This window comes from Lolium perenne, chromosome 4 (genome assembly GCF_019359855.2).
Source record: "Lolium perenne isolate Kyuss_39 chromosome 4, Kyuss_2.0, whole genome shotgun sequence".
NCBI lineage: Eukaryota > Viridiplantae > Streptophyta > Magnoliopsida > Poales > Poaceae > Lolium > Lolium perenne.
In genome coordinates this window covers 369,890,113-369,917,161 of record NC_067247.2, presented here as the reverse complement: position 1 = coordinate 369,917,161, position 27,049 = coordinate 369,890,113, and the positions used below count along the sequence as shown (strand labels likewise).

The following is a 27,049-nucleotide window of genomic DNA, read 5'->3' as shown; positions in this document are numbered from 1 at the left end:
TTGATTGTAGATTTGAAGCGATATTTTATGCCCCTTGCTAGTGGCAGTGGATCTATGCCAAACTCCCATGATGAAACTGCAAATGTTATCGATGGGGACGACAACAGTGGAAAGGCATTATTAGCTATAAAGTTTATCAAGACATAGTTGCACAACAGGATATTCGATGGTTGGCTTAATGATTTGATGGTGAGCTACATCGGGCGGGGATATTCAAAAGTTTTGATTTTGGTGAAATTTTAAAAGATTTTCAGAAGAAAGGTAGAGCTTTATCATTGCGAAGAACTTCTAAACGACATTAAAGCTTCATTGCCGGTACATTTCTAGGTTCTACAATTCTACTTATATTTGATATGTTGTTGTTACCCTAGTACTGAGTGACCAGGGGACTGTGAACATCATATAAAATATTAATGTGTGAAGACAATTTTATATGCATCAATTTTTTATGTTTTAAATTTCGCCCGACCTTAACTTTTTTCCGTCCTTCTCCACTGAACGGCTGTATCTCCAAAGTGAGAATAAGGTCCTCTCCTTCTTATCCTCGCTTCGCTGGTGCATCAAGCGCTGGTGGAGGGTGTGCGTCTCGTGGATCTCGTCGGCTTCCGACAGCTTCTGTGTTCGTTGGTGTGGTTTTAGATCTGTGTCTTTGGATCTGTGTATCTCATCTTTGTTGATGGTTACTGCTATGGTGCGCTGATCTTTTGTGGCCTTAGCGCGATGATTTTTCGTGTCTCTATGCTACAACAAGCTTTGCACGACACCGGTGATGGAAAAGGCGAGAACAACTACGTCTCTTTAGCTCGCGAGCTAGTTTTTATAGTCGTGGGTAGTGTAATAAAGACCAATTTATATGTTTTATTATTATAAATGACTAATCGATAGATGGTTTGATCTTTTGGAACTTTTTTTGGTATAGTAGCAAGCATATCCCACAAGCAAGGGGGAATCAGCACCTCAACCTACCTGCATATCCCTCTCGGCTACTCGGAATCAGCATCGGCCGGACCGGATCCAAGAATCGACCCGAACCAACCGAACGGCGAACGGGCGATGGCGGCCGCGTCCACGTCACCCCTCCCCATGTCCCACGGCCACCGCCTTTTTCCCCAATCCCTCACGGGCGGCCGGCCGGCCTCCGTCGTCTTCCACGCTCTCCGTCCTATGGCCTGTGCCGCTGCCGCCCTCCTCCCCAACGCCCCGGCCCCATGTCTCCCCCGCACCTGCCCCTCGCGGCCGCCGCAGCCACCTCGGCGGCCGTCGGCGTAGCGCTCAGCATCCGCCTGCTGCTCCTCCTCTCCCGCTCGCGCGCGCTCAAGCCGCTCGCCGCCACCACCTCCGCCGCCGCGGCCGCCCTCAGAACCCCGCGCCTCCTCGCGGCCGCCTCCTCCCCGCTCGCGGCCCTCCTCGCGGCCTCCAAGGCCGCCTCCAAGTCCTACAAGGCGGCGCGCGCGCTCGACCCGGCCGCGCGCCTCCCGCGCCTGCCCTCCTCCAAGCGCGTCAAGGCCGCCTTCGCCGCCGCGTCCCTCCTCCGCCTCGCCGCCGCCGCGCCGCTCCTCGCCGCCGCCCCCTCCCCCACCGCCTTCGCGGCCCTCGCGGTCCTCAAGTCAGGGTACAAGCTCTCCAAGAACTCCGCCAAGGTCGTCGAGGGCTTCCTCGGCCTCCAGGTCCACAAGGGCTTCCGCAACGGGGTCGACGCGCTCGGGGTCGTCGTCAAGGTCGCCGTCATCGCCTCCGAGCTCGCCGTATGGGTCGGCGCCCGATTCTGGACCGGCGATGGACGCGGCCCCTGCGTTCGTTTCCTTGGCCTCGCCAGGCCGCCCGGTAGCCTCGTCCTAGTCTGCTCCACATCATCATCAACTCATCAACACCAGGTTGTGCTCTTCGATCCTGGAACCATCGACATCCATGAAGAGGACTGCTGGTTCGACGACGACTACCCACAGGAGGAGCCCTCGGGATTGCTGTGCCTCGCGGTGCCCCTGCCTGACATGGCAAAACTAGTGAGTTACTAGCAATTTACTACTCTAGCACACGCACACACGCACCTGTTGTACCTAGTACAATTGCTTTGTATGTATGTAGGCACGCTTTTCAGTTTTGCCTTTAGTTGCTCATGCAGTATTTCAGTAGAGTTTGTTGGTGCAAGGAATTGTAAGCACTATCTGGATTCCACTGTATGGAACTCATAAAGTGGGATAATGCACTTATGCACATGTAGTACCCTCTCATCAACCAAAAGTAAATAAAACTGGTGTGCATCATCATAGTCTTACTCCTTGTCTCCATGTACTCTGGATTCCAGGTAGCTGCGACTTCATGGGTTTTCAGGTTTAGTAAGCCCTAGTTTGGGAATTTGGTGTTGATTGTGCCAATGCTACCAGATTCCGTATGTCAAATTTATTTGGTGCTCATGGTACTTCACTTCAGCTTTAGGTATCCGATTTCTTTATTCTTCAGTCTGGAACTTTCTGTCAGAATGGAACAACTATTGAACATTTGCATTACGATTTTCCCTTTTAACATCTGTAGAAACCAACCAAGTGAAACTCTTATGTTTGGAACTTTGGATTGGCTAGGATTTCTCAGCACACATTCATTGTTTACCATATATGTACATTCTGTAGGAAGTCAAAGTTTGGCTTGGCGAATTGATCCACTGATTCAGGCTCTCTTTTAGATGCACGTTCATACTTTATGTATGGCAAATAGTTAAAACCGTGCATAAATAATGCACATTGTTGTGTGTTCTTTATGCCACCCTTGAAATCAGTTAGCACTGTTTTCTAGCTAGGACATGTTTCTGTAATCATAACTGCAATATCCAAATGTTTAACAATCTACTTTTAGTTTGGGACTGTGCAATATGCCATGTATAACGGGGGTCTAGGATGAAGGCGGTGACCCTTGTGTTGGTAAGAAAAGAAGTTGAGAACTGGCAAAAGCCTTCAAGGTTGTTCTAATCCGACTTCATTCCTATCGCTCGGGGATAGCTTGAACCCAAGTCCTACAGTGATGGATATAAGCGCAATTGAAATTCCTGGGAAGTTATACATTTGTGTATGTTTCCAGCGTTCATAGATAATTTTTCCGCCGCCTGGTATTTTTCTCATTTTGTGCAGTGCTCTTGGTGGTTAGAATGGAATTGGCCATTTTCTCTAGTAATTAAAAACTGTATGGTTCTACACCAATTTTAACTTCTACTTATAAATCAGGCGAATCAAAAAGTACTGTGTGTGTCCTGCATTTCTGCTATCCAGCGGTTACGTTGCTTCGGCACCCACATTCGGCGTGCAAATGGTCTGTGATGTACCAATTGTGAGCAACATAATCTTGTTGCATTGTGGTCTGGTTGACCTTATGCAAACCCCTGAAATGTCTTGCTCTTGCCTACCTCCAGTAACATATCTCTGTTTATAACTATACATATATGATTACACCAGTTGAAATACCAGAAGTTTGTGACCTGCTATTCTCATTTATATTACTGATGTTTGGTACTCCCTCTGTCCCATAATATAAGATGTTATTACAACCAATATAGGAGCATATTGTTTGTAATAGCATCTTATATCATGGGACGGAGGCAGCACCGGTCTACTGGATTCTAATTTGTGAATCTTCTTAACGCTGGGCCAAATGTTAGAAATCTCTTAGTAGTTAGTACTGGAGTGTAATTCTCATTTTGTAGATTTTCATTTACCATTCAGCTTTAAGATAACATGCTGTCTATTTGCAAAATTTCCTTACTCATCTTTATGGCCCGCATATACTTTATGTAGACCAATTGGGAAGACCTTAGTATGATGAATAATTTGGGTAACTCTTGATTATGAAGAGGACACAGTTCCATTCAAACCACTGTTCTGGAGACTCTAACTATCACGTTCACTGGTAAGAATTGCAAAAAGTGAGAATAGATTGATACAACACCAAGTCTTTGATAACTTGAACTAAAAGCATTTCTTCCGTGACAGAACTTCTAAAGCTGTAGTCTTATTTTACTGGGATCAAGGGAAAGGAAAACTGTGGACTATGGTTCACAACTGAAAACAAAACATGAACTTTTGTTTGTGCGGCTGTGGTAATCATATCCATGATTCAATTGTACAGTTATTATACTTGTAGCTGTAGGAGTTTATCCCACTCAAATGAGCCAGAATATCGGATGAATCAAGTATGTCTTCTTCATCTGCACCCCCCTGAAAAATGCAAGCAGATAACTTGATTTAGGAAAGTACATGATTTCTTATACATAGAATTATGATACATTTTTTAATAAATCTCATCTTGTCCCTAAGACTAGCTAATCAACAGACAAGGGTTCTGCACTTAAGTAATGTAAAATATGACTAGATGAGTATATGATCATATTTTAATTTTATGCATTGTTCGATCATGTAGTATCGTTTCCCTTAACATTTATTGGCTGAAGCTGTTTTCGCCTAAATTGGGGTGCTCCTGATTGGACTGTAATAAACTGGAAAACTTACACTCTGCTCATACTGTTCGTGATTTTGATAGCTTGATCTTGTTGCTTCACAAAGTTCCTCGTTCTTTGCAAACCTTCCACGGACACGGGGCCTGCTATCTGCTAAAGTTTTTCTGCAAGCATACTGCATTTTGTTGCGTGTCATTAGAATTGAATTGGTAAGATGCCTATGGAAGTAGTGCTTTGTCCAGAATGCTTTGTATTACCTTTATCTTTTTGTTGAAATTCCTCTCGTTCCTTTTCTTTATGTACCTGTCGATCTTCTCCTTTCTCTGTTCAGCTGATAAACGCACAACTTTGAATGTGGAATCTTCTAAGCCTGAAACTTCAGTTGGAGGTAATGTTGGTGGGCTTCCGTTGCATCCGCTTACCAGGTGCTGGTTGTTTTCTTCCATCTGTTTAATTAAATTATAGGGTTAGAGGCCGAAGAGATTTCAAATGCTACCTTTGTCCACAAAAGGATGTTGCAAGTTTGTCTACATTTAGATGTGTCTAGACACTCTTTAGTGTACTCCGACATCCTTTTATGGATGGAGGGAGTATCATTTTGTAATCTAATTCTTGACTTAAGCGCTATATTTACGAGGGTTGCATGAAAGTATATTTGCTTATTTAGTACTACTGTGGGTGGTTAAGCAGTTCAATTAGTTAATTGTTAGGTTCCCGGTATTACCTGCATCTCCAAAGTGTTATTATATGTTCCTTGCATGGAATCTGTGCCGGCATATGTTCTGGTCAGTCCTTCACCTTCCATCATCCTCTGGTACTCACCAATCTCATTCATATCCAGCACCACCATACCATTGCTATTAGCACTACTACCATTGAAGAATCCTACTTGTGATGCCTCCGCATTGCAACTCGGGATCATTGTTCCTGTTTGCTGATATATGGCACCATCCAGGCTCATGTAACCTGCAGCTAGTGCAGCCGTGAAGCACTCTTCATTGAACCCTAACATAGGTGCAGTCATGCCCATTTGCATTGTTGGCAAGGGTTCAGCTATACTCTCGGGAAACTGTATATGGCTGAATTGCTCTACACTGGCCTCTCCGGTCGTAGCTTGATAGCATCCTGGTGCTACAAGTGTCTCATTGATTGGGGGAACGAGCTCAGTATCAGGGTCAGGGTTTTGCTCTTCCTCAAGTAGGGCTGAGAGAGTGGAGTCAAAGCAGGGTAATGGGGAGAAGGTCGTTGCGGCAGCAGCTGTGATGTCATCGCTGTAGCTGCAGAGAGGAGGGGTGGCAGTGGAGGAGGACGAAACATCCTCAGAGGAGGCTCCAAATGGATCGGAGGTAGAGGCAACTGCAGCAAAGAGATTATCATCCAGGCCGTCGTCACAGAAGTCAAGTATGTGAGCAGCTATGGGGCTTGAGATGCCCTCCTGCAAATTTCAGAGGGAAAAGAACATGTAAGTATATTTATCACACAACTTCTGTTGAACTTTGCAGAAGCATCAGTCTCTATCAGTAGTGTATACTACAATTGACAATCATACTGGTCGCTATGCTAGAATTGTTTTTCTTACATAGTTAACTAATAAAACAGTATTACAAAAAGAAAAGATAGGATCAAGAATCACATCATATATGCCTATCTACCCTCTTTGGATATAGTTAATGTTCTGTTTGAGAGAATTCGTCAAGGAATATTGTAAGCAAAGGCAACTAAAAGGTATGGATGCAAAATTTTGTCGACAACTCTAGATTAAGAAGAAATAGTATCCTAAAAAAGAAGAAGGGAGATCAAGAAGCAAAAGGAATCAAATTTGGGCATCTGTTATCTGGTACTTCTACAGGTCCAAGAGTTGAGAAATTTCCATCTATATTTGGTGCTTGAATGTTTTTTTCTTCATCGGTCGTGCTTTAGCATGACACAGACCTAATGATTATTGCATGGTATCTGCAGGTAGGCACAAATGGCCTATGAAGCAATGCCATCTCAGTTACAATCCAAAGAGCAAGTATCAACAACATACCAGGAAGATGACAGCATGAAGCATTTTCAGAAGAATCAAAGACAAGAACATTTTGACTCGGAGCATTCTTGCTGCACAAAAGAAAAATCAAGCAATGTATTGTGTTGCAGAATTAATTACGGTAATGCAATCGTCGTCGGGCAGCATGATCCGTCCTGAACAGCGATGATCGGATTGCTTTGCACCTTGGCTTGCTGCACACAGTTTCTCCAAGGTGTTCTTGGTCCTTGATTAGCGAAATGATTCTGGCCGGGGCTGTGAAAGCTTGGGATCACGCGAAGGTGAGGAAGATGGGTTATGAGAAGAGGAGACAGAAGTCTGTTTACCCATGCAGATGCGGTGATGACCTTTTATAAGGTGGCGTCCATGCAGGTCAGACTCCGGAGATTTCTGTGCTACAGATGCTATTCTTGTGCGGGGTGTCTTATTTCTGGAAAAACGGCTGGGATAGTATTGGTTATATGTCGACAATTGATGAACTTTGCATGGTGGTTGTCTGATTTTAGTCATTTGACCGTATGATTCATGCATCCTTGTCATGCAAAACTATGCTTACCAAAGATGGCCGAGACTCGTACATATACACTATATACTTCTGTATATATGATTGGTGAATGTCATCATCTTTTTATTATATGCGTGTATTATAGAATAATTATATATTGGATGATCTCGAAGTATCCTATTCCGTTGGTTGTGTCATGCACGGACCAACGAGAGATATGTACTGGTGAACAAAGTGCAAGATATGATGTGGACGTCCTGTCTTGAGGTGGAGCGTAATTTGGAGTGTGACATATCATCGACTGTAAATGTACATCTATTGCTTGAACTGTTGTGACATTCGAAAAAGGCTCTACTGGTGAGGATAAAGATGGCAAATTATGTCTAGAGCTGTGGGATGTTTCCAATATAGAATGCAGAATCTTTAGCAAGTATCTCTCAGTTCTCAAGGTATGTTTGCTTCGTTTGCGTCAGGATAAGCAGACCCAAACAAACATCGGAATTTTCAAAAACTGAAATAAAATTTAAAATCCAAACAAGAATTGCATAGATCAATTCGGTGTACTGCTCCTACATCATTTGTTAAGGTTTCCACACTAGATGATGCAAATGACAAAACTGAAGGAAGCAGGACAAAACTGAAGGAATCAGGAAGCAACGCAGACAGGATCATGCCTATGCGCAACACAGAAAGTGATCAAACAGCTTCGATTCCTCGAGTAAAGAAATTGATATCAAACAGAGAGCAAGGTTTGAAATAGAGGCGTACAATGCATAGCTTGTCCGCCGCCCCGGCCGCATCATCCTCGAAGATCATCATCATCTCTAGCTAGCACCGTCTACCCGCCGCCGGAGGCCGAAGTGTCAGGTGTATATGGACGGCCGGAGACGACGGTTAGTGATGAACTGAAGCTAGCTAGGAAAGCGCGACCTGCTGTGTATATATAGGCGAGCTAGGGAGGAAGAAGAAGAAAGGTCAAAAGGAAGTCGCCTACGTACTAACCATGGGCAAGGCACCGGCCCCTTTATTTATAGGTAGGAGACCAGGCACGGAGCGGGATCAAACCGCCTCCTATATTTGGCGCCTTAGCTAGCTAGCTCCAGTGCGATGATCAAGCTAACTAACATATGGAGGTTAGCTGCTAACTAATCGCTGTCAAATTAGACTCCCGATCGAGGCTGCCTTTGCTAGGCTGAGCCTAATCAGGAGACTATCCGAGGATGATCGACCTTTTTGCAGTTGAATGATCTTTTTCGATAAAGGGAATATATTAATATCGAGAGATACCAATTACACCCAGCCTCTGCAACAACGCACCACCCTAATGGCACTATGGATGCACACAACCAAAAAAAGGAAAAGAAAACTAAGAAACAAAAGTCCCGCTACAGTATCAGACCTAACAACAGCAATACATCCACCACCATGACAACACCTGAATTGCAGACTCTCCAAAAAACGACGTCTCCAAGAAGGGAACAGTGCTCCAACACCGTCGTCGCCCGATCAAAGATCTTAGGTTTTCACCCTGAAGATAGTCCCCACTCTCAAAACAATGCCTCCACCAAGGTCACTGCCAGGCACAACCAGTTAAGGCCAGACCTTGGGTTTTCACCCTGAAAGGTAGGACTCTACGCTTCACATATGTTGTCGCCCCCACTTTCATACCGCTGCTGTGAAGCCCGGACACCAAGCAAGCCCCTCAAAAGCGCGGAGACTTGAACCTCCCTTAGCTAGTCCTCCCCTCCGGCCTTCATGAAATTCTCTTCTTCCGACTTTCATCATGGATCCATAGTCACTTGATGTCAACACAGAAAAAGAGCTTCGCGCCGCTCCCTCCAGAACCAAACGGTCGGAATAAACGTATGGGTGCGCACGACCGAATACCTCCGATCCAGCAAACTCCAGGCAAAGCACTGTTACATTCGCCGGCGGAGCCTTCCGGAACTCAACCCTCCGGCCAGATCACGAGTCCAGGCCTCCGGTAGGTCCTCCTCTTCACGCAAGAGAGGCCCTAGGACCGCCGCCTTTATTCAGGCCGGACCCCACGTCGGCGACCATCCCGGGCTGGCCAACCCAACCCTCCACCGGCGACACCATCGCCGGCTTCCATGCACCTCCATCTCACCGCCGGATGGCGATGATAGATCAAAAATCCACCACCACCAACCGCAGGCCGACCCTCTCCGGCGAAGAAGAGGCCACCTCCTCCGTCAAACCCAAGGCTGCTGCCCCGGGCGCCCTCGTGTCGCGGAAGATGCCCGAGATCGCCTCCACGCACCAACGAGAGGCGGGGGTGGATGGCATGGCGCAGACCGAGGGTCTGGCCGCCGCCCACCATCAACCCCTGCCGGAGTGCTGCGGGAAGCCGACGAGAAGAGGGAGACCGCAGCGCCGCCCATCCCACCCGCGCCGACCGGTCCGCCAGGGGACAGCTGGCGGGAGGAGGGCCGCCGCCGCCATCGCCCATCCCACGCGCGTCTGCTCCGCCAAGCATCGAGGAGGTGGGGATCCGGCCGCCGATCTCCACGCGGCGACGAGGAAGGGCCCCCGCCGCCGCCACGCCCCGAGGGACTTTGCCCCGGCGGCGCTACCGGCGGCGGCGGCGGAGGGTTGGGGGCGGAGGGTTAGGGTTAGGGAGGGTTGGGGGCGGAGCGTCCGCAGTTGAATGATCTGCACGATGGGCATAACCGCATAAGGGGTGGCGCCGTGGCGGGGTGCAGTGACATCGCTGCTGAGTTTCAGTTGATTACTGTTGCGATTACGCGTGAGAGTCTGGGAAAAAGGTATCGAAACGCAGCGTCGAGGGTTAACAGCGACAGCGTAGCTCTCGCCGAATAGAATCTGGTCGAGGGGCTGTCTCCTTTGGGTCACCTCATGTCAGCCTATGTACCTAGCTAGTACTATACCTACTTAGCTACGTAGTGAAAATGTCTCGACATATGTATCTTGAGTTTTAAGGATCATCGAGCCTTTTCACCGCCGCTGCTGCGGATGCTTCTTCTACCACTTATTAAGGCCGATCCATCAGGCGACCGTAGAACCGCGAGATCGTACGGAGGTATGCTTAGCTTAGGTAGCTAGCCATAGAGCCGGCCTTTGCAGTTTGCGGCCGGAGCCAGTACCGGATCCCAACATATCGGCATCGAATTATCATCATGAACTTAGCATGACAGATGATTCCGATTCATCGATCTCGCGCCGAGGGCCGGAGATCTCTTGATCTCAGCAGTGCATGCAGATCGAACGTCCAACACTGGAACTAAGCCTTGCCTAGCTAGCTAGTTTGGAGCACTAGTATAAGTTCAGATTGCATGTTGATCTAGAAAATAGTACTCAGTATTAGGTTGCATGAAGTTCCCTAAAAAAAAGGTTGCATGGATTTATTTAGCTAAAATCCCTAAACTCTTAGCACGAAAGGGTAGCCGAATGTGTTAGAAGGGAGAATTCTTTGATTTTGTCAGTCAACTGGCGAGGCATAACTGGAACTTGTATGTAAATCAGGCAAAATTATAGTCATCTCAGCATTCATATTTCTTACTAGGTACTACTGGGAGAAGGAAAAGATAGGCTGTGTTGTCCATAACCTCTATCTTGTTTCCGGGTAGAACGAACCAGAACATGGATATGGATAGGAGCAGCAGGGCGACTGTAGTCTGCTTGTATGTGGCGAATGTAGCATCACTGTACAGTCCGTACTACAATTCGCGTCGTACGTGCTAACCTTGGTGTCCGTCTCCCGATCGATCGACGTTGTTGGGCGTGTGTTCATGCAACGGTTGGTCGACAGGTGTGGCGGTAGCTAGCGCACAGAGGTTGGATTCTGATCTAGGAGGAGTAGCATTTTTGCGTTTAGCTCACACTGTTTATTTCTACTTGGAGCGAAGACAGCGTCAGTGTCATGTATCTACAAAAGACGGTCACTGTTTGCCCGCGGTACAGTCAAAGCGGCAAGCGTACGCCCTAAGCGGTCCAGACACCTGACAGGTACAGGTGCTTTCCGTGGTCAAGCAGCTATAGAGATGGCTAGGCTCGAGGTGGAATAAAATGTTGCAGGCAATGGTTACCGGTTGCCGGTGCCGTCCGTCCTCTGAAATGTACCACTGAGATAATCCAGGACAATGATTCAGGGAGCAAAAGGTAGCATGGAGTAGACGATGAACAGGGCCCTGGTATATGGTTCTGACAGGTTAGAGTAAGGCAGGAACAAAGGCGCCGCGCGCGATCGATCGAGGAGATATCGGTGCTTCACACATGCAAGTGCACCCACCGAGACGGAATGCAATGCCCATCAGTCTCCCGTAAAGAAAGAAAGAAAAGCCCACCCCAAAGGGAGAGTTTAGGGCACCACGCCGCACTGCTTGCTGGTTGCAGCAGGAAGAATCTGTCTGTCTATCCCTTAAGCTTCCCGTCGTAGGCCTCCATAAACTAGGCCAAATCCCTCTACTGTGTGTGTCCTACCATGGCGATTGGCGAGTGAAGGAAGCTTTGCGATCGAGGTTGCGACCAGCGGCCTGCAAGTAGCTAGGAGCCGAAAAGCATTTGCGAGCACGGCGATCTGCGCCGCGCTGCGGGTGTCCCCGCTTTCTGGTACACGGTTCAACCTGGCGATTCCGTTCAAGGGCGTGGCTCCTCCGTGGGGGGCTATCTACGCCCGCCGTGGGCCGTGGTTCGGCTTTCTGCCCGGGAAGGAATGGTTCTCCAGCCGTGCGCGCGCGGGTACGATGGTGCGGTCGTACCGAGGATCGCCGGAGCGGGTGCCGATCACGCCGTCCATATTCCCGATGGCGCGACGGGACTTGAGGAGGGGCCTCCGGGTCGGAGGCTCGGAGCGCGCGAGCAGAGAGATCGTGTTGATCATGTTAGCACTTAGCAGCTGCTAGGATTGGAGATTACGGCTTGGATTTACACGTATCTTAAGGTTCGCGCGTACGGGGGATTTCCTCCAGGGCGGCGCATCTTAGAGCTTATCTGGTCGGAATCTCATAAATAGGAGATTATTCACTGTTGTGCAATCATGTACATCGAGAGCGAGTGGAAATCATCAATGGTTGTGTTAAAACCGCTCCGTCCTAGATCTGTGTTATCATTGAAGTGATAGTTTATCATACTTTGTTAACTTCGGTTCCTTGGTGATTTATTTATCTATGAAGCCGGGCTTGGGCTTTTTATCTAGAAAAAAATATCTTAGCCTACTCTCAAGTAAAGTTTCACCATGTATATATAGACCACACCAAACTCTTTTCTACGCAAACCAAACCAAACCGCAAAACTACACCCACCTCTCCACTTCTCACCCTCATCCCCGCGCAATGCTCTTTCCTCCTTCTGCCCAGTTGTTGGTCATGGCGTTCGTGATCGATGTAGTTAGCCACCGAGCGACATCTACGAGGCCATCGCAGCTGCCACAAACATTGTCCCCTAGGGTGCGACCGGCACGTATGGCACGCTCAGCATCGCACTTGTTGATGTGTGCGACATCAAGGCGGCGTCCCACACAGTACGATACGATTCATAATTGATAGTCTCTATATAAAGGGTGCAAATCAGACTAAAAATAGTAACAACAACAATGATCCTTATTGTTGGATGTACATGTTATATTGTGATCCAGATTCATATACTAAAAAGAGGCTAACTTCTGATGAGCGGAGCGAGGCCCGTCGCCGGTAGGTTTGGGCCGATGGTGTGGTGTCTTACAATGGCATAGAGTTTTGTTCTACTGTTTTCAATGATTATTGCAGCGACGAAGGCATTGTTAGACACCACACCATCCCATATACTCCTCATCAGAATGGTGTGGCGGAGAGGATGAACAGAACCATCATCTCCAAGGCTCACTGCATGTTGTCCAATGCTGGTATGCAAAGACGTTTTTTTGGCTGAAGCAGCCTCCACTGCTTGTTACTTGATAAACATGTCACCTTGAATTCCGCTTGATAAGAAAACTTCTATTGAGGTATGGTCTGGTTCACCTGTTGATTATTCACATTTGAGAGTTTTCGGTTGCATTGCTTATGCTCATGTTGATAATGGACAGCTGGAGTCAAGGGTTGTTAAGTGTGTGTTTATTTAGGAGTTAAGGCATATAAGTTATGAAATCCTGAAACTGAGAAAGTTTTGCATAGCAGAAATGTTGTCTTTAATGAGGCTGTCATGTTTATAAGAGTTCATCTACAGATGTTTCTCATGATATTGATTTTTCTGATGTTTCTGATGATGAGCAACAAAGGATTAGCGTGCAGGTGGAGCACGTGGAGGAGAAAGAAATTTATGTTGCTGAGAATCAGAATACTGTTTTTCAGCACTCACTACCTGTTTTGCAGCAAACAAATAGTTCAATTGTTGCTGATAGACCGAGGCCTAACAAAGGTCCACGTCCACGTTTAATTGGAGAGTATAATCTTGTTCATCATGCTTTGAGTTGTCCTGAATAGGTGGAGCATGATACTGAACCTGCTACATATGTTGAGGTTGTTGCATCCGTTGACCGCGTGAAGTGGATTTCTGCTATGCAAGAGGAGATGCAATCTCTTGACAAGAATGTCACATGGGATGATATGTGCTTGCCTAAACAAACGAAGGTTCTCCGCTGTAACTGGATATTTAAAAGAAAGGAAGGTTTGTCTCCTAATGAGCCTCCGAGGTGTAAGGCAAGGTTAGTAGCAAAAGGTTTCAACTAAATTCCAGGCATTGATTATAATGATGTATTCTCTCCGGTTGTGAAGCATAGTTCCGTTCGTGCATTCTTTGGTATTGTGGCTATGCATGATCTTGAGTTTGAGCAGCTAGATGTAAAGACTGCTTTTCTGCATGGTGAGCTTGAGAAGGAGATATACATGGACCAACCTGAAGGTTATGTTGTGCCTGGTAAGGAGGATCTTGTTTGCAAGTTGAAGAGGTCCCTTTATGGTTTGAAACAGTCTCCAAGACAGTGGTATAAAATATTTGATTCATTTATGCTTGCACATGAGTTTAAGAGATCTCAGTATGATAGTTGTGTTTATATCAAGTTTGTTAATGGATCACCAATATACTTGCTATTATATGTTGATGATATGTTGATCGCTGCCAAGAGCAAGAAAGAGATCACTACTTTAAAGTTACAATTAAGTAGTGAGTTTGAGATGAAGGATCTTGGTGTTGCTAAGAAAATACTAGCTATGGAAATTAAAAGAGACAGAAAATCAAGTGTGTTATTTCTTAGTCAGCAAACTTACATTCAGAAAGTTCTTCATCGCTTTAATATGCATGATGCAAAGTCTGTTAGTACACCTATTCCTTCTCACTTTAAATTGTCATCATTGCAATGTCCTAGTACTGATGGAGATATTGAGTACATGTCACGAGTTCCATATTCTAGTGTTGTTAGTTCCTTGATGTATGTCATGATTTGTTCTCGCCCTGATTTGTCATTTGCTATGAGTTTGGTCAGTCCATACATGGTTAATCCTGGTATAGAACATTGGAAAACTATTCAGTGGATTTTCAGGTACCTCCGTGGCACATCCAAAGCTTGCTTGAAGTTTGGCAAGATCGGTGAGGGACTCGCAAGCTATGTGGATTCAGATTTTGCTGCCGATTTGGATAAGAGAATAAGTTATGTGTTCAATGTTGGTGGATGTGCTGGGAGTTCAAAGGCAACGTTACAACCTGTTGTTGCCCAATATACGACCGAAGCAGAATATATGGCAATTGTTGAAGCTTGCAAAGAGTTTGTTTGGTTGAAAGGTTTGTATGCTGAACTTTGTGGAGATGATTATTGCATTAACTTGTTTTCTGATAGTCAAAGTGCAATATCTTTATACCTTAGTAAAGATCAAATGTTCCATGAGAGGACAAAGCACATGCTATCAAGTACTATTATGTTCGCGACATTGTTGCTCAAGATAAACTAAAGGTATGGAAGATAAGTACTCATTATAATCATGCTGATATAATGAAAAAGTCAGTTCATGTTTCCAAGTTTAAGCTTTGCTCAAGCTTGGTTGGTATAACTGTTTAGCCCAAATGACTGTTGGCGCCAGCAAGTCTTTTTCTTTCTTGTTCAGAAGATTGTTGAAGTTCATGCTACAAGATGGAATTTGTCTCGAGGTGGAGTTTGTTATATTGTGATCCAAATTCATATACTCAAGGGAGGCTAACTTCTGACGAGCGAAGCGAGGCCCGTCGCCGGTAGCACCCTGCGGTACGGATCATTGTCACCGTCTATATATACATCTTGTAAGCCGCCGGCTATGGTTTATCGGATCATAAGATAACCCACGGCGTTTGTAAATACTCCCGATATAGTGAAGTTTTTGTTGGCTGGCGCCCGTGGTTTTTCCCCTTTTGTGTTGGAAGGGGTTTTTCACGTTAAATCTTGTGTCTCCGCTGCGTTTTATTTTATCGTTCTTCATTATTTGCTTCATCGCGTTTATAACAGTACATAGGGAGATTTATCATCCAGTTGTAGGACTACAAGAAATTCTAATTTTGCACTAAAATGGGAGAATTAATTTAATATCTAGGGGGCGACTAAATGACCCGAGACAGACAACAATGTGCATCTATCATAATTCATCCCTTCATCAAATTACGCTCCTATCTAATCAACAAAAGAGTACCGTGGTACAATTAATGGTGCATCTTGTCGTTGCGCGTGATAAAAATACAGAAAGCCTATGAGAAGGTGCATCTTATCAACGGATATGTCAATGATTAGCCATTGTTACTATAACTAAATCATAAAAATAAATACTACATGATATCTTCAACTGTAGTTGACCGCAAAGATCCGAACAACATAATTTTGAAACTGAATACCCAACACTAACTACTTTTCTAGCTCAAATCTGAACCATAACACATTTATGTTTTATCCAACATGAAAAAGGTTAGAATCCATCCTCAACTATATCATGGACCTAATATTCATCAATGATACATATGAAAAACCTATAACTATAAGCATAAGATATTACTGATTCATATGAGCAACCTTCAAGCATAAGACACTCAAATGTTAGTACGGGCCAAAGGAATATAAAGTTTTAAACTCGGAAAACATAAGAAATATAGTGGCAAATAGTTGGAAAAAGATAGAACAATAAATATTGGGTTTTGCCATTAAAATGCCAGTACCAAGGAAGTGGGACCTTGCACGACCATATTTCCTAGTTTTAGATGTAGAAACCTAGCTACATGTTTGCTTTCTATGGGTGTGAAATTAGAAATCAATCAGGAAGGATGAAAAATAGCCACAAGACCAAGATTAAGCGATAATGAAGGCTTAATATGTGACAACTGATTCAATTTACTTTACATGCAATATCTAACCAGAGATTGATTTCTAATGAAGTCCCAACAAAAGGATAAACTGGAGGCATGTGAGAGGAGCATAGATGAAATACCAGTGGATTTCGTGTCAATATGTTTATCCACCAGAGGCATACCATAAGCTCCGCCTCTAGATGACCTGATCGCTCTTGTTTCGATCTGAAACATGCATGTATTTTTCGCTAAAAATAAAGCAAACCCCAAGAAAAATGTCGGTCTATCACAACTAAATAATAATATATATATATATTTGAATAGTAGAATCTAAAAGCAAGGCATACATTGCTAATTTAAGGCATGTCCATACGGATTTGGGAAAAACAACTAGAGTAGCCAAAAGAAACTAAACATGCATCATGGATGATGAGCACTTAGAAGATGGTACTATATCGAAGGCATACATTATACTCTATTGTAATGTATCTTAATCACAAATGCACATCTTACCTAACAATTCTTGACTTCCTGGCCTTAACCAACACTAACTAAGAATGAAAGAGGAAAAATAGTTGCATGTTATATAAAGAACACATTACTGAAAGGATACAGATGCCGCCTAGAGAGGGGTGAATAGGCGGTTAATTTTTTTTTATGAATATGGCTTAACAAATGCGGAATAAAACTAGTGTTTAATTTGTCAAGCACAAAACCTATACACCTAGGGTTCACCTATGTGCACCAAAAACTTATGCTAAGCAATACAAGTAACTATCTGATAGCAAGATATATAACTTCAAGCATGAAGGCTATCACAATGTAAAGTGCATAAGTAAAGAGCTCGTGTATAGGAATAACCGAAGTGACGCGGAGAAAATGATGTATCCCCAAGTTCATACTTTTGCGAGTGCTACTCTCCGTTAGAGCGGTGTGGAGGACAATTCACTCCAAATGCACGAAGGCCACTATATTCTCCTCGAGAATTCCCACAAAAATGGATGTCCTCGATCCACTATGGAACCTTAGGGTGGTCACTGAACCCTCACAAAGCTTGGGCTATCTCCACAACTTAATTGGAGGCTCCCAATAAATCGCCACAAAGGCCTTGCCCTTGAGGAATCTCCACAACTTAATTGGATGCCCAAGAACATCACTAAACCACAAAGCACAAAGCTTGAGGTAATCTCCACAACTTAATTGGAGGTCCCAAAAACATCACAAAAACCACTAAGCCGTCTAGGGTCCAAAGACCCAAGAGGAACAAGCTCCCGAAGTGTATGTCTCACGAACTTTCACCTCCACGTATCACCGCGGAGAAGTCAAACCGATGCACGAAATGCAATGTCAAGAACACCACAAAGATGCTCAAGTCCTTCTCTCTCAAATTCCAACAAAGCTAAAAAAGCTATTGGGGGAATAAGAGAGGAAGAACAAATAGGAGGAGGAACACCAAATTTCTCCAAGATCTAGATCTAGTGGATTTCCCTCACAAAGAGTGGAATTTGTTTGGTCAAGATGTAGATCTAGATCTCCTATATATTTTCCTCAAATATAAGCAAGAATCATGGAGGGATTAGAGTGAGAGGAAGCTTCTCAAGGTCAACAATGGAGTAGAGAGGAGTAGGAGAAGCAACCAACTCAATGGGGAAGAAGGGGGTTATATATGGCCTCCAAAATGGAATCTAACCGTTTAAAACGCACCCAAAAACACCCCCAGCCGGACCTTTCGGGCTTGGCCGGACCACTTTGGCCGTCCGGACTTGTCCGACCATGTCCGAACCATTTCGGGCACAATTTTCGTGCTCGCAGTAATCCGTCCGGACTGAGTCTGGCCCGTGGCCGGACCACTCCGGCCGGCAGCGCACCGGACACCAAAAACATCATCATTTTCACATACGAACTCCGATTTAGAGAAACTTGGGCTCGTTGAAATAAAAAAAGATCTACAAGATAATGCAGAGAACCATAATAGTACAACCATGGAGAATAAGATCAAATGGGGAAAGTTTTAACCTATCTATAAGAGCTAAATCGGTAACACCTTCAATAAGGAAAATGCAACAACTTGAGTTAGGAAACTCGGATTTAGGTGAAACCAATTTAGTTGGAAAGAGGATGACAAGAGCTAGCCCACAAAGAGTGAAAATATAAAGAATAAGTGGGGTAGATTTTCCATGCATTTAGAGATGAAACCTCTCAAAATGAAGAACCGGGAAAAACTCCATTATCGAAAACGCAACAAGTATTTCATGTGGAATCCGTTTTCGATGAACTGGAGATTGTCATGAGAATAAGCACAAGTTCTAAAACACCATATGGATAAGATCCAAATAACAATTAAGAAAGATTATGCAAGGATGCAAAGGTTTGAACTCTCTCCGAACTATACGATCAAGTTACTCACTCGAGAGCCCCTTGATAGTGCGGCAACTAACCTATAACCCGGTCTCCCAACTAAATCATGAGATCGGTAAAAAGAAACCCTATAAAGATAAAACTTTAACCTTGCACATTCCACTTGAGCTCGGTGATGACAATCTTTACAACAACAAGATGAAACGCCTTTCTTGATTTTGCTTGCTTGATGAAGTTTTGCTAGTTGCTCCCCCATACTCCACTATGGGAGAGCTTCTTGTTCGGCTCATCTTCATATATCCATGATCACCATATGAAAGGCAAGCTTCAAGCATATGATCTCTTCGAGTTGGATCATCTTGAACTTGCACTTTATTGCTTCTTATTGCAACCTTGAAGCAACCATATGGTCCAAGCATTGCCTATGGACAACTCCTACAAGTATAACTCAATGCAACCATTAGTCCATAGGGATTGTTATTAATTACCAAAACCACACATGGGGGCTCTATGCACTTTCAATTACATTAGTACGACGGCAAGTACTCTCTCCCTGACATGGGTATGCCGAATAGGCATGCCGAATAAAGTACTCGGGTTATATGGAAAGAACACGAAGCCCACAGATCCAAAGTTTTGGAGGCCCAGAAGCCCAGAGAACCTCAGATAAGGAAAGTAGAGTTGTAGTAGGAATATTGTAGCAATATAGGAAAGGCCCGATACGCCTCTCGCAGTTTGTAACTTATACGACACAAAAAGCCTCGGCTCCACCTCCTATATAAAGGGGAGCCGAGGGAGAAGCAAGGGATTGAATCTTTTGTCGACAAAACCACCGCAATATTTAGTCGAACACCTTTGTCGGCTGAAACCTTCGAGATCTACTTGCCCTTTACTTCTTACGAAACCCTAAGTCTGCAATTTGTAGGCATTGCCAAATTAATCCCTCGTCAATTGGCACCGTCTGTGGGAATTGGAGGTCGCAAGGTCCTGATCTCGATGGCATCATCAACATCATCATCAAATGCAAGCAATGTGATGGATGGAGGTAAACGAGTCCAACCTGATCTCGCCAATTTTTTCCTCACCCTCCCGCCCGTTTGCATGCATATGCCGATCTGGAGGAGTCGACGGAGATGACGTTCGGGAGCTTCCTCTTCCTCGTCAGGAAAGAAGGATCGCATCGTCTCGCGGCACCGATTATTTCGGGACCGTTAGCGATCGGATCTGATTCCTCGGGATCGTCAATATCATTTGTCGAGTCAGGCGACGCGGAAGTTTCGTCGCCATACTTCACCAAGCCCGCCGACGGCGGGGAACTCACTGATTTGTTCGGTGACATGACTTTCGGGTTGTTCATAGATTCTGATCTGGAAAGAGACTCGGAAAGCTTCAACAACTACGACTTCAAGAACTTCGACTTCACCAACAACTCTACTGCTAGTAGGGAGGTCTTCACCGATCCATACGACGGTGTCACCGACCCTGAGGCTGATAAAAGCACGATTGTCATATACCATCAGATCTACGTAATCGCGAGAGCAAGCCGTCAAGCAGATGAAGCGTCTGAGGCTTTCGACGATTTGGGTAACCCCTATGTCGATCCCGCAGATCTCACACGTGGAAGTGGCAACAAGTACATCGGAACCACGCTGCGGAAAAAGTGCAGCTGCCGCAGGAAGCGTGGGATAGAGCTCAGAGAGCCGATGACCACGACAACCACGCCGCAAGCGCTGCAAGCATATCAATATAAAATTGCTAGTTCTCGACGAGAATTAGAAATATTACGGCAAACACTCGACGAAAGAAGGGCTGCAACTGATGCGTCAAGTGAGCGCAGAAATAACCCGAGTCGACACTCGAGGACTTCAGAAGATAGTCGCAGGAACAACCACTCAAGAGCAAGATCTCGATTGGCAGGAATACCCGAGCAAGATCGAGAGAACCTGATTCAAAACCTTGACATGTACTTTATGCCAATTGACACGAGAGGGCACATCATCCCAAAAACTCCGGAGGCAGGCTATATGGCGACACATGCCTTCCTAATGGCATCCAAGCCACCTCAAGGAGATCCCATGTCATAACTGTACCAGATGGCTATGGAAGGAGTTGGTAATATGGGTGCAGCAATAGCAGGAAGAGAAGTTGCACCACAACTCGAAAGTGCTACACGAAGGGACAATCCAAGGCAAAATAGTCCCCGACTCACTGTGGTGGTAGCACAAGACGCTCCAAGAGAAGGCGACGCAAGGAACACGGTGACTCAAGCTCGAGTCGACAGAGCACGAGAAGAGAGGAATCACGAAAATAGAACATGTGATCATCGACACACTCCAGAAGATAGCGACGATGACTTGTGTTGACTCCCTTGCTTTACCCGACGGGTTCACAAAACTCGAGTGCCCACTAGTTTCAAGTTACCTAACAACTATAAAAAGTTCGACGGGCGCTACAAGATCTATATGATTGGTTAGTTGATCATCTGGAGATAGTGAAACTGATGGGCGGAACCAGAGCAACGGCCATGCTGAGCATTCAGGTTCACCTCAGTGGAGCTACAAGATCCTGGATGAAGAAGCTACCGGAAGGATCCAACGATAGTTGGGAAACTTTCGAGGACTTGTTCGTGAGGAACTTCCGTTCCACGTGCAAAAAAACAGCATCGATAGAGCAACTAAGGACTTGCAAGTAGAACTCGGATGAATCGATCAAGATGTACATTCAGCGGTGGAGTATCATAAAAAACTCGGCTGAGCACGTATCTGATGAAAAAGCGATCGATGCATTCGTCGCAGGAATCCGAAGAAGAGATCTAGTCGAAGAGTTGGGGAGGTCCAACCCTAGAACGATAGCAGACCTCATGGAAATAGCAAATCGCTGGGCTGACGGAGAAGATGATGTTCATAACAAACGACAGAGGTCACCCGTAGAGGATCATAATAGAAACAACAATCAAAATAGATGACGTTTTCGCAGCTTCACAGATTATGACGGCCCCAACCAAGTAGCGGCTAGCTTCCGAGGAAACAGTGGAGGAAATCATCGTGATGATTACCAGAGGAGCAATGATCACATGGATGCACCAAGCTCCAACAGACATAATAATCGGCCGAGGTTTCCAAGACCATACAATGTGTCACCCGAAGATCTGCTGAATGAACCGTGCGAGATGCATTTCTACCTCAACAACGATGGAAGGAGACAGTCAGGTCATCTTCAGAAGAACTGCCAAACTTTCCAGGCTCTGCGAAGATATACAATAAGTGCAAACGCGCAAGCAGCAAACAAGGGATATGTGCAGGGACCAAGGAGCGAAATTCATGCACCCCTGCCACCACCACCCGCAATTACTAGTGTGAATCGGCATCAGTTGCAACTTGTGGCACCTCCAGGCAACAAAGACGACTTTATAAACACAAGAGGAGCACTTCGATGATACAAAAGGGTAGACCTTCAAATAGGTTGCAGAAGTTAATTTCTCGACAAGTGTACATGGCAGTAACATCACCTCCACTAACCACCGAGTACCTCAATTTTTCGGGACAGCCAGTAGGATTCACACAAGTGGATCATCCACCTCAAGTGCCACGGCCAGGACAGTCATCCATGATACTACCAGCGGTCATCGAGGGATATGACGTTTCCCGAATATTCATAGATGGTGGAAGCAGTCTAAATCTCATATACGCGGACACATTGAAGAAGATGAACATCTCTCTGGCAAACTTGACACCAACGGATACGCGTTTTCATGGCTTCGCACCCGAAAAGCCAAATTAACCTTTGTGCAAGATTGCACTTGACGTACAGTTTGGAACACGAGAAAATTTCAGGAAAGAGAAGCTGGAGTTCGAAGTCATCGACTGGCCGTCGCAGTATCACGCCCTCTTGGGACAACCCACATATGCCAGATTCATGGATGTGCCGCACTACACGTACCTTCTCTGGAGAATCCCTGGACCTAAGGGACCAATAATAGTCAAAGGAAGTTTTGCTTTGGCAGATAAGTGCGACAAGGATTTCCACAAGCTTTCCAAAACATTCGAGATGCAGGCTGAATATGAGGCTACCACGAACTACGATGTTTTGCCTGACGGAGGTAGATCCTTGCAAGAGAAAGCTTTCGACGCCTCCAAGAATTCTAAAGAAGTGCAGATCCACCCGACAGATCCTAAAAATACAACGTCCATCGCTTCCAACTTGGACATCGCATAGGAAAGCTCGCTCGTCGAGTTCCTCCGTGAGCGCTGGGAAATCTTCGCATGGTGTCCAGCTGACATGCCAGGAGTACCCAGGGAACTTGCCGAGCACCCTCTCAATTTAGATCCAAGAGCTAGACCAATTCGACAACCTTTAAGACGATTCTCCGAACCAAATCGCAAAGCTATGCTATCTGAGATCCGTCGACTTAAAGAAGCGGGTTTTATCAAGGAACTACACACTGAGGCCACGTGGGTCGCTAATCCAGTGCTGGTCCCGAAGAAAAACACTGAGGTTCTTCGCATGTGCGTCGATTCCACGTGTCTCAACAAATATTGTCCAAAGGATCATTTTCCCCTCCCGAGGATCGATCAAATTATCGATTCCACGGCATGTTCAAACGTCTTTCCTTCCTCGACACGTATTCTGGGTACAATCAGATCCACTTGAAAGAAGAAGATGAAGTCAAAACAACTTTCATAACCCCTTATGGCGTATTCTGCTACAGAACAATGCCTTTCGGGTTAAAAAAACACGGGAGCCACATATCAAAGGATGATGCAGAAGTGTCTCGCCACGCAGATCGGAAAAAATGTCCAAGTATACATCGACGACATAGTCATAACAACAAAGAAAGGGTCATCCCTCATTGATGATCTGAGGGAAACCTTCGACAACCTCCACAAGTTCCATCTCAAGTTGAACCCGACAAAGTGTTCCTTTGGTGTTCCTGCGGGAGAACTCCTCGGATACTTGGTGTCAGCCAGAGGAATCGAGGCCAATCCATAGAAAATACAAGCTATCTTGACGACGAGAAAACCAACCAAGCTCAAAGAAGTACAATAGTTAACTGGACGAGTCGCAGCTCTGAGCAGGTTCATCGCAAGGTTAGGAGAAAAAACGCTGCCCTTTTACGCGCTTATGAAGCAAGGAGAAAAGTTCTTATGGAACAGGAGGAAGACAAAGCTTTTGGGCATCTGAAGCGCACAATTTTGACACCCCCAGTGTGAAGGAGATATGCCCTAGAGGCAATAATAAAGTGGTTATTATTTATATCTTTATGTTTATGATAAATGTTTATATATCATGCTATAATTGTACTAACCGAAACATTAGTACATGTGTGATATGTAGACAAACAAAGAAGTCCCTAGTATGCCTCTTAACTAGCTTGTTGATTAATGGATGATTAGTTTCATAATCATGAACATTGGATGTTATTAATAACAAGGTTATATCATTGTATGAATGATGTAATGGACACACCCAATTAAGCGTAGCATAAGATCTCGTCATTAAGTTATTTGCTATAAGCTTTCGATACATAGTTACCTAGTCCTTATGACCATGAGATCATGTAAATCACTTATACCGGAAAGGTACTTTGATTACACCAAACGCCACTGCGTAAATGGGTGGTTATAAAGGTGGGATTAAGTATCCGGAAAGTATGAGTTGAGGCATATGGATCAACAGTGGGATTTGTCCATCCCGATGACGGATAGATATACTCTGGGCCCTCTCGGTGGAATGTCGTCTAATGTCTTGCAAGCATATGAATAAGTTCATAAGAGACCACATACCACGGTACGAGTAAAGAGTACTTGTCAGGAGACGAGGTTGAACAAAGTATAGAGTGATACTGAAGATCAAACCTCGGACAAGTAAAATATCGCGTGACAAAGGGAATTGGTATCGTATGTGAATGGTTCATTCGATCACTAAAGTCATCGTTGAATATGTGGGAGCCATTATGGATCTCCAGATCCCGCTATTGGTTATTGGTCGGAGTGAGTACTCAACCATGTCCGCATAGTTCGCGAACCGTAGGGTGACACACTTAAGGTTTGATGTTGAAATGGTAGAACTTGAATATGGAATGGAGTTCGAATATTTGTTCGGAGTCCCGGATGAGATCCCGGACATCACGAGGAGTTCCGGAATGGTCCGGAGAATAAGATTCATATATAGGAAGTCATATTCCAAGTTTGGAAATGATCCGGTGCATTTATGGCAGGTTCTAGAAGGTTCTAGAAAAGTCTGGAAGAAATCACCATGGAAAGTAGAGTCCCGGAGGGACTCCACCTTGCATGGCCAGCCAACCCTAAAGGGGAGGAGTCCAAGGTGGACTCCTCTAGGGTGGCCGGCCAACCCACCTCAAGGAAAGGTGGGAGTCCCACCTTGGGTAGGACTCCCTCCTTGAGTAGGTTTTCCACATATGGGAGGTTTTAGTGTTGGGGTCTTATTCGAAGACTTGGACTACAACTCTTGGGGCTTCCACCTATATAATGAGGGGCATAGGAGAGGGGGCTGACCACTTCAAGCCTCAGCCTTGTCCGCACCCCTTAGAGGGCCGGCGCCCAACCCCCCTCTCTCCCTAGCGGTCTCTCTCCTCCACCACATCTCGCACGCTTAAGCGAAGCTCCGCCGGATTTCTCCACCACCACCGACACTACGCCGTCGTGCTGTCGGATTCAAGAGGAGCTACTACTTCCGCTGCCCGCTGGAACGGGGAGGTGGACATCGTCTTCATCAACAACCGAACGTGTGACCGAGTACGGAGGTGCTGCCCGTTCGTGGCGCCGGAAGCAATCGTGATCAAGATCTTCTACGCGCTTTTGCAAGCGGCAAGTGAACGTCTACCACAGCAACAAGAGCCTCATCTTGTAGGCTTTGGAATCTCTTCAAGGGTGAGACTCGATACCCCCTCGTTGCTACCGTCTTCTAGATTGCATCTTAGCTTGGATTGCGTGTTCGCGGTAGGAAAATTTTTGTTTTCTATGCAACGTTATCCTACACAGTGTTGGTGGCACCACGAGAAAAAGAGCCTCTGTTGTTATACATTGTGGCAACACCTCAAGTTGTTAGCACGATTCTCGTGGTAGAATGAGAGGAAGAAGGAAAAATTCATGGGGTTCAGCAGCCAATATATTTCCTCGGCGAAGTCTTATCGCCATCTAAGTAGCGCTACCCGCCCTATTAGAAGTTGGTGTACGGAGTCTTTATGTCAACACGGAAGCTCAGACACTATTTTTTGGCACATCCGACAATAGTGGTCAACGAGGCGCCTCTCTTGAACATCTTGAACAATGCAGAAGCTACATGACGTGTCTCCCTTTGGGGAATCGAGCTTTCCCCACGAGACATCACATACGAATAAAGAAAGGCAATCAAGTTGCAGATTCTGTCGGACTTTGTTGAAGAGTGGATGGAACTCCAAAACACGGGACCCCAGATTTATCGAGTACCTGACATATGAACTTTGACTGGTCCTAGAGATTGGAAGGAGCTGGAGCAGGCGTGGTACTTGTTTCACCTCAGAGCGACAAGATGAAGTATATATTGCGGATGACCTTCCCCAATGCATCAAATAATGAAGCAGAATATGAATCCCTTATTCACGGGATGAAGATGGTAAAAGCGTGCAGTGCTACTCGCCTAAAAATCTTTGGCGACTCCCAGTTGGTCGCCCAACAGGTGATGAACAAGTGTGGCGCATTCAATGACCATATGGTAGCATACAAGGAGGTGTACAATGAACTCGAGAAAACCTTCGATGGTTGTGAAGTCAATCACGTGAGCAGGCTCAACAATGACGAGGCCGACATTTGGGTGAACATCGGCTCGCAGTGTTTGCCCATACCACCCGTTTTTTTCTTGGAGGAAATCAGTGAAAGATCAACCAAGTCAAAGAAGGCACTGAAACAGCCGAAGAAAAAGGAGAAACCCAATAAATATTTGGGGGCTCCAGCAGCTCTAGAAACAAATATGTCGGATGATGAGGAAGAACCAGAGGAGGTCATGATGATTCAAGTCCCCTGGATGCAAGTATACTTGACATATATCATGAACAAAGAAATACCCGAAGATCCGGTCGAAGCAAGACGAGGAGCGAAACATATCGGGTGTGCTGCAGAGGTGTGTTACACCTGAAGAAGGGCGAATCATACTGAAGGACATACACGAAGGGATATGTGGCCACCACGCAAGCGGTCGAGCAATACCAGCCAAAGCTTTTCGAGCGGGATTTTATTGGCTGGCAACAATAGAGGATGAAAAGGAAATCGTGCGCACGTGCGAAGCTTGCCAAAGATTCGCATCTAAGCCTCACTCTCTAGCAGCAGAATTAATGCAATACCCTTGGCATGGCCTTTCGCACAATGGAGACTAGATATGGTGGGAAAATTGCACAAGTCCTGGCCAGGAGGACACACATATTTCCTTGTGGCTGTCGACAGATTCACCAAGTGGATTGAAGCGGTAC

General features: G+C 45.5%; 2 protein-coding genes across 4 annotated transcripts; one reads left to right on the top strand and one right to left on the bottom strand.

Annotated features, from left to right (window-relative positions):
* The first annotated feature begins 996 nt into the window (after nt 1-996).
* On the top strand, nt 997-7,104 carry LOC127326912 (uncharacterized). Of its 2 annotated transcripts, XM_051353697.2 has the most exons (4): nt 997-2,003; nt 2,306-3,894; nt 3,978-5,903; nt 6,401-7,104. In XM_051353697.2, exons 1-2 carry the CDS (start codon nt 1,209-1,211, stop codon nt 2,345-2,347), a joined length of 837 nt encoding a protein of 278 aa, XP_051209657.1. In that variant the 5' UTR covers nt 997-1,208; the 3' UTR covers nt 2,348-3,894; nt 3,978-5,903; nt 6,401-7,104. The 2 variants fall into 2 exon arrangements, with proteins under 2 accessions (XP_051209657.1, XP_051209656.1); XM_051353696.2 differs by having other exon boundaries at nt 2,306-5,903.
* On the bottom strand, nt 3,902-7,944 carry LOC127326911 (uncharacterized). 2 transcript variants are annotated; one of them, XM_051353692.2, is made up of 5 exons: nt 7,744-7,944; nt 5,166-5,876; nt 4,699-4,887; nt 4,494-4,616; nt 3,902-4,202 (listed from the first exon to the last, which is right to left on the bottom strand). In XM_051353692.2, exons 1-5 carry the CDS (start codon nt 7,795-7,797, stop codon nt 4,089-4,091), a joined length of 1,191 nt encoding a protein of 396 aa, XP_051209652.1. In that variant the 5' UTR covers nt 7,798-7,944; the 3' UTR covers nt 3,902-4,088. The 2 variants fall into 2 exon arrangements, with proteins under 2 accessions (XP_051209652.1, XP_051209653.1); XM_051353693.2 differs by lacking the exon at nt 7,744-7,944 and adding an exon at nt 6,591-6,673.
* Nucleotides 7,945-27,049: the final 19,105 nt, after the last annotated feature.